The 15,134-nt window shown below is 45.0% G+C and overlaps 1 protein-coding gene across 4 annotated transcripts in view; it reads left to right on the forward strand.

Annotated features, from left to right (window-relative positions):
- Positions 1-291: 291 nt before the first annotated feature.
- The window catches only part of pmela (premelanosome protein a), a 28,651-nt gene continuing 13,808 nt past the window's right edge, over positions 292-15,134 (forward strand). For 3 of the 4 annotated variants that reach the window (XM_085972832.1, XM_085972833.1, XM_085972835.1), the window contains exons 1-4: positions 292-410; positions 9,797-9,931; positions 12,640-12,786; positions 14,870-15,010. In XM_085972832.1, coding sequence (XP_085828958.1) covers positions 347-410; positions 9,797-9,931; positions 12,640-12,786; positions 14,870-15,010 — 487 coding nt within the window. In that variant the 5' untranslated portion in view covers positions 292-346. Of the gene's footprint in view, positions 411-7,765; positions 8,186-9,796; positions 9,932-12,639; positions 12,787-14,869; positions 15,011-15,134 lie in introns of those variants that run through there. The other variant, XM_085972834.1, reaches the window with a different exon arrangement.

Here is a 15,134-nt window from a genome sequence, read left to right on the forward strand (position 1 = left end):
AACCCCTTCGTTCCGAGGACTGGAAATGCCGGCGTTCCCCGCATGCGCTGTGTATGCTGAACGCCGGCATTTCCAACGGCCAGATGCGCGAGTACCCCGACCGTACTCACGCATTTGGTCACGAATTTCTGGCCCATTGGAGACAAGTGTTCAGTGCCTATTCTATTTATCCAGCAGCTCTCAAAAGGTTAAATCTGTTGTAGTTTGCCTCACTGATGTCACAAGTAGGCTGGGTTTACATTCATTTGATGGTTCCGACTTACTTAAAAGTGGCTTCTATATAAGATGCGATCTCTTGGTCTCTGAATTTCGTGGAGGGAAGAAGGAAGAAAGAAGGAAGAAGAAGATGTGGAGCGGTTTGCAGTTGCTCTTGATTTTTATCATTTGTGCTGCTCCTATGGTTGCCAGCTGTAAGTTCAATGTGTTTTAAATAGAACGATCATTTTTAACATTTAAGATGTTGTGGTTTCTGCAAGAAATTACCTTACTATTTGTACTGCTAATTGTCTGACATTGGGGAATTCTAAAACTCCCGTTTCCCTCTGGGGAAACAGAACAGTTACACATTCCTGGAATGAAAGCTGTTTTCAGGTTTAATCTCTAATTACAATGCAGGTTTTTTTTTATCTAGGACTAGGGGAAAAGTTTATTAAAACAATAAGTACTACATGTAAAAAAAATACTGTTTTTTTTTTCCAAACCAGGATTGGAATATATATTTCTTTTTATATATCATAGGTGGTTTAAAGATGCTTTTAGGATTGAATGGATTGCCAATATTATCAAGAATGTTTTTTAGCTCAGGATATTCCTCCCTCCTATTATATAATTGTCATTAGACTTGCAAAGTGCCTTGGCAGGTGTCAGACGAGGGAGCATTTTTAACAGCTCTGAGGTGTTGGTACTGTACTGAATTTAAACTGTTAGTTTCACAGCTCCAGCTGCTGCAGTCAGTTGAATTGCTCCAGTGTAAATTAGCTACAGATCAGATCACACTTACATTAACTTTAAGAGCTAAGTATAGCTTTCTGGAAGTTTATACTTGTGATCTCATGGTATAGAACTTATTACTTAAATCTCTTCCACAGCCATTAACTTAGAGTGACTTTCACCCTCCAAGGCTCCAGGCTCTGATACAAACTTCTGTTTACTGTGAGCCGTCACAATTTAGCAGGAATTTAATCACTCCTGCCTGCCATCCTATCACACACCTTCCCTTTTGTTCTTTCCTACCCTCCTCCCTTTCCCTGCCCCTGTACTTGCTTAAAACCTGTTATATCTCTAACTTTTTCCAGTTCTGATGAAAGGTCATTGACCTGAAACGTTAACTCTGTTTCTCTCTCCACAGATGCTGCCTGACCTGCTGAGTGTTTCCAGCATTTTCTGTTTTTATTAGCAGGAATTTGGTTGCAATTCAATGGTATTTTAAACTCCCAAAGAATAAAACCAGCAGGGCAAAGGGAAAACTAATTATGTGCTTGTTCAAACCGAAAATATCAGTCTGTGGCAAAGAAAAAGACTCACATTTATATCGCACCTTTCACACCCTTAGGTTAAGCAGCGCCTTGATTTCAAAATTCTCATCCTTGTTTTCAAATCTCTCCATGGCCTCGCCCCTCCCCATCTCAGTAATCTCCTTTAGCCCCACAACCCCCCCCCCCCCCCCCCCCCGCGATATCTGCGCTCCTCTAATTCTGCTCTCTTGAGGATCCCTGATTATAATCGCTCAACCATTGGCGGCCGTGCCTTCTGTTGCCTGGGCCCTAAGCTCTGGAATTCCCTCCCTAAACCTCTCCGCCTCGCTACCTCCCTCTCCTCCTTTAAGACGCTCCTTAAAACCTACCTCTTTGATCAAGCTTTTGGTCACCTGCCCTAATTTCTTCTTATGTGGCTTGGTGTCAATTTTTTTGTCTTAAAATACTCCTGTGCAGCGCCTTGGGACGTTTTACTACGTTAAGGGCGCTATATAAAGACAAGTTGTTGTTGTTATTAGAATGTTCCAAAGCGCTTTACAACCAATGAAGTACTTTTGAAGTGCAGTCACTCTTGTAATGTAGGAAATATAAAGAGACCACAGTAATTCTAACCTTTTGAATGTCCTAAGTTTGTGCTGTTGTGCCTGTGCTCAGTGAAAGATTCTGACTTGCCTTTTCTCCAGTACAGATCGTGTTTTGGTAGCAGTAGAAAGCATGGGCTATATTCTATTGGATGTAGCAACATTGTTTCTTTGTCACAAAGTACTAGCCGACTAATTTAGCCCTTCGTGCAACCATCAAGGTGAAAAGATTCCTCTACAAGATAAAGTTTGTTAGGAAAAGGTCATAAAGCATCAAATGGCTGAATTAGGTTAAAAAAACAAGAAAGCAAATGGAGCATTCAGACTGAGCAAAAAGCCTCATGTTAAAATATAGCAGTTCGGTACATATTTGCTTTCTTGTGTCTAATCATAGGACTTCTCTATCTCGGAGATGCAGTTCTGTAGGGTGATGTAGAACACTGCAACACCAATGCAGCACACCATGGGCTGGTAGGGTGCACATTTGTATTCCTTTTTCTCCTGGGGGGTGTTGGGGATGCTAACGGAAAATAATTTTCTCTGTTCGCTATTTGTAGTGAAGTCTTAAATACTTGTATCAAGAACACACTTAGTATTTCACAACACATACTGAACAGAGGAAATCTTCCCTGTACCACTGAGTTGCTTCTCTGTTGTGGGTAGTGTTTAGTCAAGGTCATTTACATGTCCACGGGGAGGATGACAGTCACTCTAAGTTCATTTAACGCAATTCATAGCTGCCATTTACACAGCAACATTGCTAAAGGCATCCCCCGGTCTCTGTGTTTGTGTGTGTCTCTCTCTTTTTTATTGTTTTCTTTCCCTCTCCTTTTTACCCTTTTCCCTCCCTGCCTCTCTTTTCTTCCTCCCCCTCTTTTTTCCCCTCCTCCCATCCTGCTTGCTCCCTCTTTTTCTTCCTTGTTCACAGAATCACAGAATCACAGAAACCCCACAGTGCAGATAGAGGCCATTTCGGCCCATCGAGCCTGCACCGACACATATTCCACCCGATCCCCATAACCCCTACACCAACACATATCCCACCCTATCCTTGTAACCCCACATATTTAATCCCCCTAACACTAAGGGTCAATTTATCATAGCCAATCAACCTAACCTGCACATCTTTGGACTGTGGGAGGAAACCGGAGCACCCGGAGAAAACCCACGCAAACACGGGGAGAATGTGCAAACTCCACACAGACAGTCGCCCGAGGCCGGATTCGAACCCGGGTCTCTGGCGCTGTGAGGCAACAGTGCTAACCACTATGCCACCGTGCTGCCCTTTTACTCCTTCTTCTTCCTTTCTCCATTCCCTCTCTCTCCTGCTTTTCTCGCTCCCTTGTTCTCCCCTTTTTACACACTTCTACCCCTCTTTTTCTCCCTCTGTCCCACTCTCTCTCCCTTTTGTCCCTCCCTTGCTCTCCCCTTTTTACTTTCTTCTGCCATCCTCTTTTTGTCCCCCTCTCTTTCCCTTTTCTCTCCCTCTCTCCTGCTCTTTCTCCCTCTTTCTCTCTTCAAAGCCTTTGACAATTCATCTGTTTCCCCTCAGTCCCTTCCCAATTTTCTTCCCTCTCCTGAAGGTACCAGCCTCTTGCAGGTTACAGTTCCAAAAGGCACTGGCAACCCTCTGCTACCCCATCCAAATGGCAATTGTTACATGTGAAAGGCTAGACGGTTGACGGGCAATTTGTTGTCACATGCTAAACCAGGTTTCTCTCACCAGGGATCATCATAAATATAAAATAGTCACTGGTAGATCCAATGAGTTCAGAGGAGACTTCTTTGCCCAGAGAGTGGTGGGGGTGGGGGGCATGCTGCCACGGGGAGTGGTTGAGATGAGGGGCATGGATGCCTTTAGGGGGACGCTAGATGGGTGCATGGGGGAGAAGGGAATAGAAGGTTATGCTGATAGGCTGAGATGAAGTAGGGTGGGAGTTGATGTAGAAGTTCAGCCATGATCTTATTGAATGGCGGAGCAGGCTCGAAGGGCCATATGGTCTACGCATGCTCCTATTTCTTATGTTCTTGACTACGGGGGAGGGGGGTGCGATGGTGTGGAGGTGAGGAAGAGAAATCACAGCCAAGCCCAATCTGCCCTCTCCCAATGTCCACAGACATTGTTGGGTAAGGGGAGAGTACTACAGGGTCACTGAGGCTATTGTAATGTGCCTACTGCCACCCTGGCTAAAATCAGATCACTCAGCACTGAACAGGGATCAAACCTGGGACCTCATCTGTATGAATCTCAGTACATCACTGAGCTGGGCATCTACTCACTAAGCCATTGGGGGAGTCACTTTTGTTCCCTATATCTCCAGAAATGTCGACCTTTTTGCAGCTATCAGAATTGAAGAGCCACAAGTCTGGACTTCATAAGGTCACTCTATTAATTATCTTATAAGTTTGGAATGCTACTGCAGTCTTTAAGAGTTAAAAAATGGGAATTCATTGCTGATGAGGAGCGAAGTGATAATTAGATACAGTGTCAGAAACTACCATTAGCACATTAAAAAGGTGTGTACTGAATCAAGCTACCATCAGCGCATATTAAGAAGGTGCAGAAAGTCTTCAGAACTTTCTCGAAGAGCATAGTGAGAAAGAAAGTCCATATTTAGTAAACTGCCTCCCTTCTTTCGGAGACACTTCAAAAGCTGTATTTAATAAGACAGTAAACCAATATCAAATTTACATTTGGTTGGTGCGTAACCAGTTGAACCCCAACATCTTCCTCATTCCTTCCCTAAATAGTCCTATTGCTATTGATATGAATGTCAATTTTAAAGCTTCCTGAGTTCAAAATTTTATACACAGGTGACCGACGTCTCTCAAACAGTTTTATCAACAGACTGATCTATGTTACTAATGCAGATTTAGAGACTTACAGCGGAATTACTTTAAGCCTACCTGTGCAAATGGTTCAGAGATCTAAAGCTATAACTAAGTAAAAATTAAATCAATTTTAGGAGCAGCAATATATCTAATGCAATGTCCTGCCAAAATCTATCTCTCAATCAACACCTCTAAAAACAGATTATCTGATCATTATCACATTGCTGTTTGTGGGAGCTTGCTGTGCGCAAATTGGCTACCGCGTTTCCTACATTACAACAGTGACTACACTTCAAAAAGTACTTCATTGGCTATGAAGCGCTTTGGGACATCCTGAGGTCATGAAAGGCGCTATATAAATGTTCTTGTTTTTTCTTCAGAGTCCCGTCAGCCATGGCTCAGTTGGTAGCACTCTTGCCTCTGAGTGCAAAGGCTGAAGGTTCATAGTCCCACCACAGAGACTTGAGCATAAAAACCTCAGCTGACACTCCAATGCCGTACTGAGGGAGTGCTGCACTGTCAGAGGTGCCGTCTTTCAGATGAGACGTTAAACCGAGGCCCCGTCTGCTCTCAGGTGGGCGTAAAAGATCCCATGGCACTATTTTGAAGAAGAGCAGGGGTGTTCTTCCTGGTGTCCTGGCCAATATTTATCACTATAACCAATTATCTGGTCATTATCACATTGCCGTTTGTGGGATATTGCTGTGTGCAAATTGGCTGCCATGTTTCTCACATTTACAACAGTGACTACACTTCAAAAAGTACTTTGTTTGGCTGTAAAGCGCTTTGGGACATCCTGAGGTTGTGAAAGGCGCTATAGAAATGCAAGTCTTTCTTTTCTTTTTCTTCTTTGTTTCTCACCCCAAATGTCTGCTTACTAGGGGCACCAGCTTGCACATGTACTTCATTGTATCTATTCTTTGCTGGGGTATGGGAGAATGTGCAGCAGTGTCATCAGTCATAGTCGCCTATACTTCCACGCAGCTAGCTATCCTTCCTTCCTCCATCTTTGGAGCTATGACTTGATTGCCTCAAAATGAAAGCATCATGCACACAGCCTGTATTGATGTGCATTATTTTCCAGCTTTGGTTGCATGCCGTTTACACTTTGCTGGAATAATAGAAAGCACATCTATTTATATAGCACCTTTCACATCTGTCCCAAAGTGCTTCACAGCCAATAAATCACTTTTGAAGTCTTGTTATGCAGGTAAATGCAGCAATTTATATACAGAAATACCCCACAAAAGGCAAATGAGTATTTGTTGTGGGTGGTGCCTGAGGAAGGAATATGGGGATAGGAAGGACACCAAGAAAACTCCATACATTTCTTTAAATAGTGCATAACATCTTTTATAGGCAGATGGGGCCTCAGTTTAACATGTTATCTGAAAGACTGCAGCTCCAAAATGCAGCACTGCACTCAAATGTCAACCTAGATTCAAGCTGGAGTGGGGCTTGAACCCACAACCCTCTAACTTAGTGCTAGCAGGTGAGCTGAGCTGAGCTGAGCTGACACAAGCAGTAAACATGCTGCCAGGGGTAGGTCTTAGTGCAAGTCATATATTTTGTGTACCTCCTCTCCATCTACTGTCACCTCGAAAAACCTGGCATAAGCCAGTGCACCCATGGAATGAGAAAGAAAACTCCTCTGCTTATACACTTATATAAAAGTCTTCCTCCTTGTTAAGCTGCTTGGCACTTGGCGTTACCTGCTGTTCTTCTTCTTCTTCTTAGGCAGTCCCTCGGAACCGAGGATGACTTGCTTCCACATTAAAAATGAGTTCGCAGGTGACTGATGAGTCCAATGCGGGACCTACAGTCTCTGTCACAGGTGGGGCAGACGGTGGTTGAAGGGGCGGGTGGGTGGGGTGCTTGGGTTGACGTGCGCTCCTTGCGCTGCCTGCGCTTAGCTTCCGCTTGCTCCCGGCGAAGAGACTCGAGGTGTTCGGCGCCTTCCCGGATGCTTCTCCTCCACTTTGTGCAGTCTTGGGCCTGGGATTCCCAGGTGTTGGTGGGGATGTTACACTTTTTCAAGGAGGCTTTGAGGGTGTCCTTGAAGCGTTTCCTCTGCCCACCTGGGGCTTTCTTGCCGTGCTGGAGCTCCGAGTAGAGCGCTTGTTCTGGGAGTCTCGTATCGGGCATGCGGACAATGTGACCCGTCCATCGGAGCTGATTGAGTGTGGTCAGAGCTTGGATGTTGGCCTGAGCGAGAACACTGACGTTGGTGCGCCTATCCTGCCAATGTATTTGCAGGATCTTGCGGAGGCAGCGTTGGTGGTACCTCTCCAGTGCTTTGAGGTGCCTGCTGTACATGGTCCATGTCTCTGAGGCACACAGCAGGGCAGGTATCACTACTGCCCTGTAGACCATGAGCTTAGTGCCGGGTTTGAGGTCCTGGGTTTGAGGACCAGGACCTACTGTTAAATACTTTTTGAGAACCCAATAGTGCAGAATTGTGCACAAGTTCCCCTTGATTGGCCTAGAACAAGGTTTTAACAAGCGCAAAAATGCTTTTCCTCTTTGTTTAAACCAATAAAAATACATTAAACAAATACACTAACAACCAGTCCAATAAACCCCGAAACAAAACTTAACCACTTAAATTAAAGTTTGGTTGTTTAAACCAACTACGCACTCCAGTCCCCACGGCGCCCACCGGTCTCGAAAGAGCTCGAGCTCGCCGGCGGACACCGCGTGCTCCATCTCCAGGGCCACCCGGCCGCGAACATGGCCGCGGAAGAGAGGGAGGCAATCCGGCCGGACGAAAATGCTTTTCACTAAGGTGCGCTAATCAGTGGGGGCTGGTGATCTTTTTGGCAGATGAGGCACACGCTACATATGCCTCGCCAAGCCAGCTTGTCACCATGGTTACGGATCTTTCGCGTATGTGCGCTGTCTTTAAACACACGCCCTGCAAAGCAGGAACGGAGCTCGAGTCACCCCGAGGAGAAGCTTAAAAGGATTAAAAAGAAAATTTGAAAAGCAGGCACTTTTGCAAATGGTCTTTCGGCTGCAATTTGCAGTTTTGCGCATGGAATATTCTGAAATATAGATTGGTTTTTTTAAGTGTGTGCCATTCTGCCGTGATTTCAAGTCTGACCACTCTAGGTGAGGCCCCTCTGGGGCCAATCCAGTGGCAGGAATGATCAGACGTATGTTAAACACACACGTAGGGGGCGAATTTCCGCAAGGTTCTCCCGCTTGTCCGCCGTAACTTTGGCGGAAGAGTCGCGGAAACCACAGCATTAATGGTGTTTATGCCGCTCACAGAAGTTCACCGCCATAGTCTGTTGGGTATGTTCTGCCCAGATTCCCCCCACACGGCAATTTCTAATCGTTCACTATATTTATTGAACAGAAAGTCTGGCCCCAGAGTGTTGCTGGAGCATCCTCCGTTTGGAGTGGCTTTGGTAGCATTGCATTTTGTTGTTCTTCAAAACAAGCTGTTGCAGGAGACCGGGAGAATACAAATGTCAAATTGTCCAACTTAATATGTAGGCTGTGTTCTACGTATTCAGCCCCAGTATGGAAAACAATGCCGCAGGGCAAGGAACAAACAAGAAAGCAACCAATCTGACTTTGCAGCTTTTGTAGACGATAATCTAACGGCTTTTCTAGAAACCTGTGTCCTGGAGCTATGGAGTACGGCTAAGCATGAAGTATAATTGCATAAAAGTCTAAAAAGAAATGGTACAAACGTATTTGGTCTGATGCCCTCATTAACCCCTCTTTCACCGGCTGGGATTAGGTTCCTCAGCTGACCGTCACATGAAAGAGATCAGTTGAAGATTTTGGGAGGCATGTGATGTGGATGTTCTCAGCAGGGATCTCACTGCATCACAATGTGCGGAGATGGAATCCATCACATGCCTCAACAGCCTGAAGCTTCTTCAGGCAAAACAACTTAAACACAAACTGTGGGAATTAACGTTTTTAGAGCAGAGAAAGAATGAATGTAACTTTAAAAAAAAATCCTTTGCTAATGCAGAACAATTTCAATTTAAAATTAACCACGGGTCAATTAGCCAAAAACAAGCAACATTTGGATTGTGTTTGGATGGTGGTGGCCTGGTGGGGTGAATTTCGGAAGGGTTTTCCTCACCTCATGTCTGGATCTGTTGTAGACTCATTGATTGTTGTGATTAGTCAACAACTCCATTATCGTTGTATCACGTGACTACCAGGATGGTAGGCGGCAAACTAGACAGACCTTGGAGGGCTCTCTACGCGGGAGTCCTCCCTTTTTCTACTGGGGACTTGGCCTGGAGGGTGTTGCACGGAGCAGTCCCGTGCAATATGGTTTTAAGTCAATTCACGGACTCCCAGGCCGCCTGCCTTTTCTGCGGCCTGGAGGAGTCTATGTTCTGCGTTTATATAGAATGTGCGAGGTTGCAGCCCTCTTCCATTATTTGAAGGGGCTGCTCCTCGATTTTTGGCTGCACTTCGGTCCCACGCTCCTGATCTTTGGTCACCCGGTGTGGAGGGGAGTGGGCGGGTCGGAGGACCTCCTTGTGGGATTGCTCCTGGGCCTGGCCAAAGTGGCCATTAACTGGTCCAGGCAGCGGGCAGTCGAGGGGGTCGTTCGGCCCGACTGCCTGCCTCTCTTCTGCGGCCATGTTCGCGCCTGGGAGGCCCTGGAGATGGAGCACGTGGTGTCCGCCAGCACGCTCGAGACCTTCCGCGACCGGCGGGCGCCGCGGGGACTGAAGTGCATCGTCACCACCGATAACCAAATTTTAATTTAATTTGTTAAATTTTATTAAGTTACAGTTGATTTGTTGAATCGCCCAAAATCAGAAGAGTAGACAGACCTTGGTCTTTTTTTCTTCTAGCTTAAATTGTTAAAGTAGAGCAGTATACACTACTGTGGCTTTCATGTCTTTCTGTGGTATGGCCTTTTGACAGGGTCTCCTAATGATGGACGCAGAAGGAACAAAGAGAACTCTTCTCCAAGACGGTTACCTGGCTACAAGACCTGGAATTCAGAACTTTATCCCGTTTGGAAGGCTGGGGACCCCAGATGGCATGACTGTTGGAAAGGTGAGAATGTGAGCCTGGAGTAGGTTGCATGTTCTCATTCTCTCTTAATTATACTGATTTGTGAAAATTAGTAGATACTGGGATGCTCGGGTGAAGCTGTCCTGAACACATCAGGATTTCATGAATTATTCCCTCCTTACAGGTACCCAGTGTTATAAATCTCATCATCAAGAAACTACTTATGAAATAACGCTGGACGGCCAGCTGGTGGCGCCGTCCAAGGAGTATAAATACTCGGGTGTGGGCCCAACTTTCCAGGGACATTTTGTAAGACAAGGAACTAGTGAAGTACAACTAGACCTCCATGTTCTGAAACAAGTTGATTAAAGCCTTGCTTTATACTCAAACCAAGTGCGTAGTGAGTTTTATTACATCACCCAGTATAATTCCTTTAATCCTAAATCAAACCAAACCTTATTGGTATGGTAGGAAATCTGTTATGTAAAGCAGGCTACCCCTATTCTGCTTCAGTTCTCCTTTTTATACTCCTGACTGCATTTTCCATCCACAGCACCCCACCCCACCCCACTGACTGTCACCCTGGGTAATGTCATTATAATTTAATTTGATAAGGTTTATTTAAAGTTCTGTTAATTTACAGTTAATTGGGTCTAACCAAAAGAGGACCCCACTGACTGTATTTCTCCTGCCCCGATGGCTGACTGTTCTATGCCTCAATCCCTCCACCCTTTGCTAATCTGAATTCCCTTTCCTCTGTGATCCCTCCTCTCTCCCTTCCCTATCACTGTCGCTCCTCCCTATCTCTGTAATCTCCTCCAGCCCTACAACCCTCCAAGAACTCTGCGTTCCTGCAACTCTGGCCTCTTATGCATCCCCCACTTCCTTCGCCCCACCATTGGTGGCCGTGCCTTCAGCTGTCTAGGCCCTAAACTCTGGAATTCCCTCCCTAAACCTCTCTGTCTCTCTACCTCCTTCTCCTCCTGCAAGGTGCTCTTTAAAACCTACCTCTTCTGTCCTAATATCTCTTTATGTGGCTCAGTGTCAAATTTTGTTTGATCACGCTCTTGTGAAGCACCTTGGGATGTTTTACTACATTAAAAGCACTGTATAAATGCAAGTTGTTGTTGATATTTCAGGCTGCTCACACTAATAGAGCTGATTTAGAATTTAAACATCAATGAGATAACAGCGCTTAAAAACAGCCCTTTCCAAACCTCCAGGTGTACAACATTTAAAAAGGACAAACCAGTGAATTAAGAAACACAAGCATAAATAAGAATTAGGTGCCTGGGTTGCCAGGGTTTAGGAGTTTGTATGTAGGCCACAGTTGGTGCCCCACGTTCTCAATTTGTCACGTAACGTTACATTGACAGTACCACCTACTGGTGCAGTAGCTTAGGAATCCTCAGACCACTCACTTTTTAATCTACAATTGATTCCTAGAAGGTTTATACAATTTTAATACTACTGTCAAATTTCTATTTTGGTGTAGACATTCCAAAAATTCATCTTGTAGCTGGAACATTTTCCCTCATCTGAGTTTTTATGCATCAGAGGAATGGATTCAGGGAACTGTGCAAAGGAGGGTCTATTGTTGCTTTTAATAAAGAATTGATGGGGGAAATTAAGTTAATTTGTAAGTATGCAAACAATTCCAAGTGCAGTTTGAAGTGTTCAAACAATTGAATGTTGAACTTAGCCCATGCACAATCCCTAATATTAGTTCTGAAGCAAACCAATATGGACACTGGTAGTTTGTTAATTTCTTGAGCACTTCAAATCAAATCAAATCAAATCAACTTTTATTGTCATTGTTAGTGCACAAGTGCAGTACAACGAAATGTAGGCTTGCGGCTCCCGAGAGTGTACATTTGGATTAAGACATTTAAACATTCAACATACATTTGGCTTGTAATACATTAACATAAATATAACCATAATAAAGTGCATTGGCAGATGTGCAGGCTTTAGAGTTTATTTGTGGAGTTTAGTAGGATGACAGCCCTGGGAAAGAAGCTGTTCCTAAATCTGGTCGTACGGGTGCGAATGCATCTGTAGCGTCTCCCAGATGGCAGGAGGGCGAACAGACTGTGGCTGGGGTGGGTAGGGTCTTTGATGATGGACTGTGACCTCCGTAGACAGCGTTTCTGGTATATGTGCTCTATGGTCAGTAGCCGGGTGCCGGTAATGCGTTGGGCAGTTTTGACTACCCGCTGCAGGGCTTTCCGGTCATAGTAGCTACAGCTGCCATACCATACTGTGATACAGTTTGTCAGGATGCTCTCTATTGTGCAGCGGTAAAAGTTAGAGAGGATCAGGGGTGACAGGTTACATCCCTTCAGCCTCCTTAGGAAATATAGGCGCTGCTGGGCCTTCTTCACCAGAGAGGAGGTGTTGAGGGACCAGGAGAGGTCTTCTGTGATGTGGACTCCGAGGAACTTAAAGCTGTCCACCCTTTCCACCACAGCCCCATTGATGTGGATGGGGGTGTGACTTCCGCCTTTGGACTTCCTTTGGACTTGCTGAAACTGCCCTGAAGTCATGGGTTAACAGCACTATGAAGATTAAGATCCTAATAGGATAATATTCATTCTGTTTGCAAACCAGTGTTCCATCACTAACTTACACAACAGCTATCTTGGTTTAGGGATAAGTAGCCAAGGCCTTTGGACAACTTACTGGCTCGCCTATAAATAACCTACATGTTTAAGTGTTGCAGGCTCAGATTTTTTTTTTCTCATTTACAGGAGGACCAATTTCAATTGAAGTTAACAACGATGCCCCCACCTTAACTGGTGCTAAATCCACCTTCTACATTAACTTGAAATTCCCAAGGAATCAGACCATCCAGTCTGACGGAAAGATTGTTTGGGCTGAAAACTGTACTCTGAATGGTAAGGATGAAAAGGGTCGTAATCTTTTGCCGGAGGATGACCAGCAGCATTTCTAACATTGACAGGATTTGGAATGGCTTGGCTATTCAGAATGATAGCAGGGCTTAAAGGGTTATATTATGAGGACCGGTTGCATTGACTAGGCTTGTGTTCCCTTGAGTATAGAAGATTAACGGCTAAGACCAAAAGTGCAGGAAATCCCCACGTTTAAACATAGTCAGAGAGATCACAAAGTGGCGATTAGTTGCCAGTGATCTTGGGTTGCAGATTGTAGAAGGGAAGGAAGACTGAGACGCAGATTCACCTGAATGATACCGGGGCTAAATGGGGTTAAATTCTGAGGACAGGTTGCATGGACTAGGCTTGAATTCCCTTGGGTATAGAAGATTGAGGGGTAATCTAATTGAGGTGTTTAAGATGATTCAAGCATTTGATAGGGTAGATACAGAGAAACAATTTACTCCGGTGGGAGAGTCCAGAACAAAGGGGGCATAAACTTAAAATTAGAGCCAGGCCATTCAGGGGTGATGTCAGGAAGCACTTCTTCACACAAAAGGTAGTGGAAATCTGGAACTCTCTCCCTGCAAAAAGCTGTCAAGGCTAGGGGCCAATTGAAAATGTAAAAACAGAGATTGATAGATTTTTGTCAGGCAAGGGTATTGAGGGATATGGAACCAAGGCGGGTAAATGGAGTTGAGATACAGAGCAGACATGATCTAACTGAATGGCGGAGCAGGTTCGAGGAGCTGAATGGCCTCCTCCTGTTTCTATGTTGCTATTTGCTTTAACTTTTAACGCTCCAAGTTTCAACTTTGGATACTTCAGCACATTCCAGGTCTCAACAGGAACAAGAACACATGATTCAGCTGTAAAACTGCCCAGCATTGAGAGTGCTATCTGAAGTTCATACTTAAAAGTTCGGATTGCCTTTCCTGTGTGCTAATGTTTTTGTTTAAAGATTTTACTCAACAATTAAATGGGAAATGAGTCATTAGCAGAAGAGTTACATGGACATCCATTAACATTTAGCTCCCAGTGTAGTCAAATTAGTTGTCCAGCTGCTGACCACATTGGGCTGGATTTTGTGATTGGAGGCGGGACGGCTGCACAATGTCCCGCCTCCATCCTCGCCTGACCAACCAGGGGGATTTTCCCCTGATTGAGCTTGTTAAGCCCGCCCTGCAGGCTCAGCAGGCCAATTAGGGAGGAAGTCACTGACAGATCACGTCAACGTCAGATGTGCTATCTGTCAAGACTTCTTGAAAGAAAAAATGTCAGCGTTTGACAGCTCTGTGAAGCTGTCAAACACTGACATTCTCTTTAGTTTGATGAATCCTTGTGTTGAGGACTCATCAAACCTTTCAAATTTGTAAATTTCACATGGCTATTGGAACGGAGGTTCCAACAGCCATTCTGTGACATTGACAAGCAGGATGTCGGCTCTCCCGATCCACCGTGGCTAAAGGCTGTATGAAGAAAACCAGGTAAGTGAACACTTTTTAAAAACTTATCACTCACCTTGCATATTTACCACTCCACACTTGCACCCATCACTCACCTTACTTTCAGGTGCCTCCGACCGCCGCAGACCTCCTCCACGTCTCCTCCAACCCGGCGGGGTTCGCCGAGGTCGGGAAGCCTTCAGCTGTGAAGGTGAAAGTAGCACTAATCCTTTTTTCTGCCTGTTAACTACCTGTTAACAGGCAGTTAAAAGGATTAAATGCCTTTCCCGCCTCCAGGAGACGGGACCCGAAGCTGCACATCTTCCCGCCTCCTGGAAAAAGGGCACGGAGGCGGGATGGGGGCGGCTTTGCCAACCGCCCCCACTTTCTCCGAGTTTACCGGCTGTCCCGCCTCCTCGGGGCTTGGAAAATCCAGCCCATTATGTTTTATTTCTATGCAAAAAAGCTAGATTAAAATAAATGTGTCAAAAATTATCTCAATAAGAGACCAAGGACTAAGTTCCTAATTTCATTGAGTTCACGGCATTCCCTGCGTGTGCCAGGAAGTGCTGATGTACGTATCATATTTGGTGTTATCTTGTGTGTGGGGCATTATAAATTTGCCTGTTTATATCCTACAGGTACACATGTAACTGCTGGAGAGCCAGTGTATCCCAATGATACAGTGCAGCATGCTGACAAGGTGTTTCCAGATGGAAAGCCCTTTCCAAGGATCTCTAAGAAGAAAGGATCCAAATTTATCTTTGTGTGGCAAACACTGGGTACGAATAATTTAACTTGCTTGGTTTTTTAAGACGGAATTATCCCAGATCTCCATTTCTATAATACAACGGGGCAGCACGGGGTGGGCAATTGAGATGAACTCCGCGTGTTGTAGTGCAGTGA

This window comes from Somniosus microcephalus, chromosome 33 (genome assembly GCF_052327205.1).
Source record: "Somniosus microcephalus isolate GS21.2 chromosome 33, FLI_Smic_1.0, whole genome shotgun sequence".
NCBI lineage: Eukaryota > Metazoa > Chordata > Chondrichthyes > Squaliformes > Somniosidae > Somniosus > Somniosus microcephalus.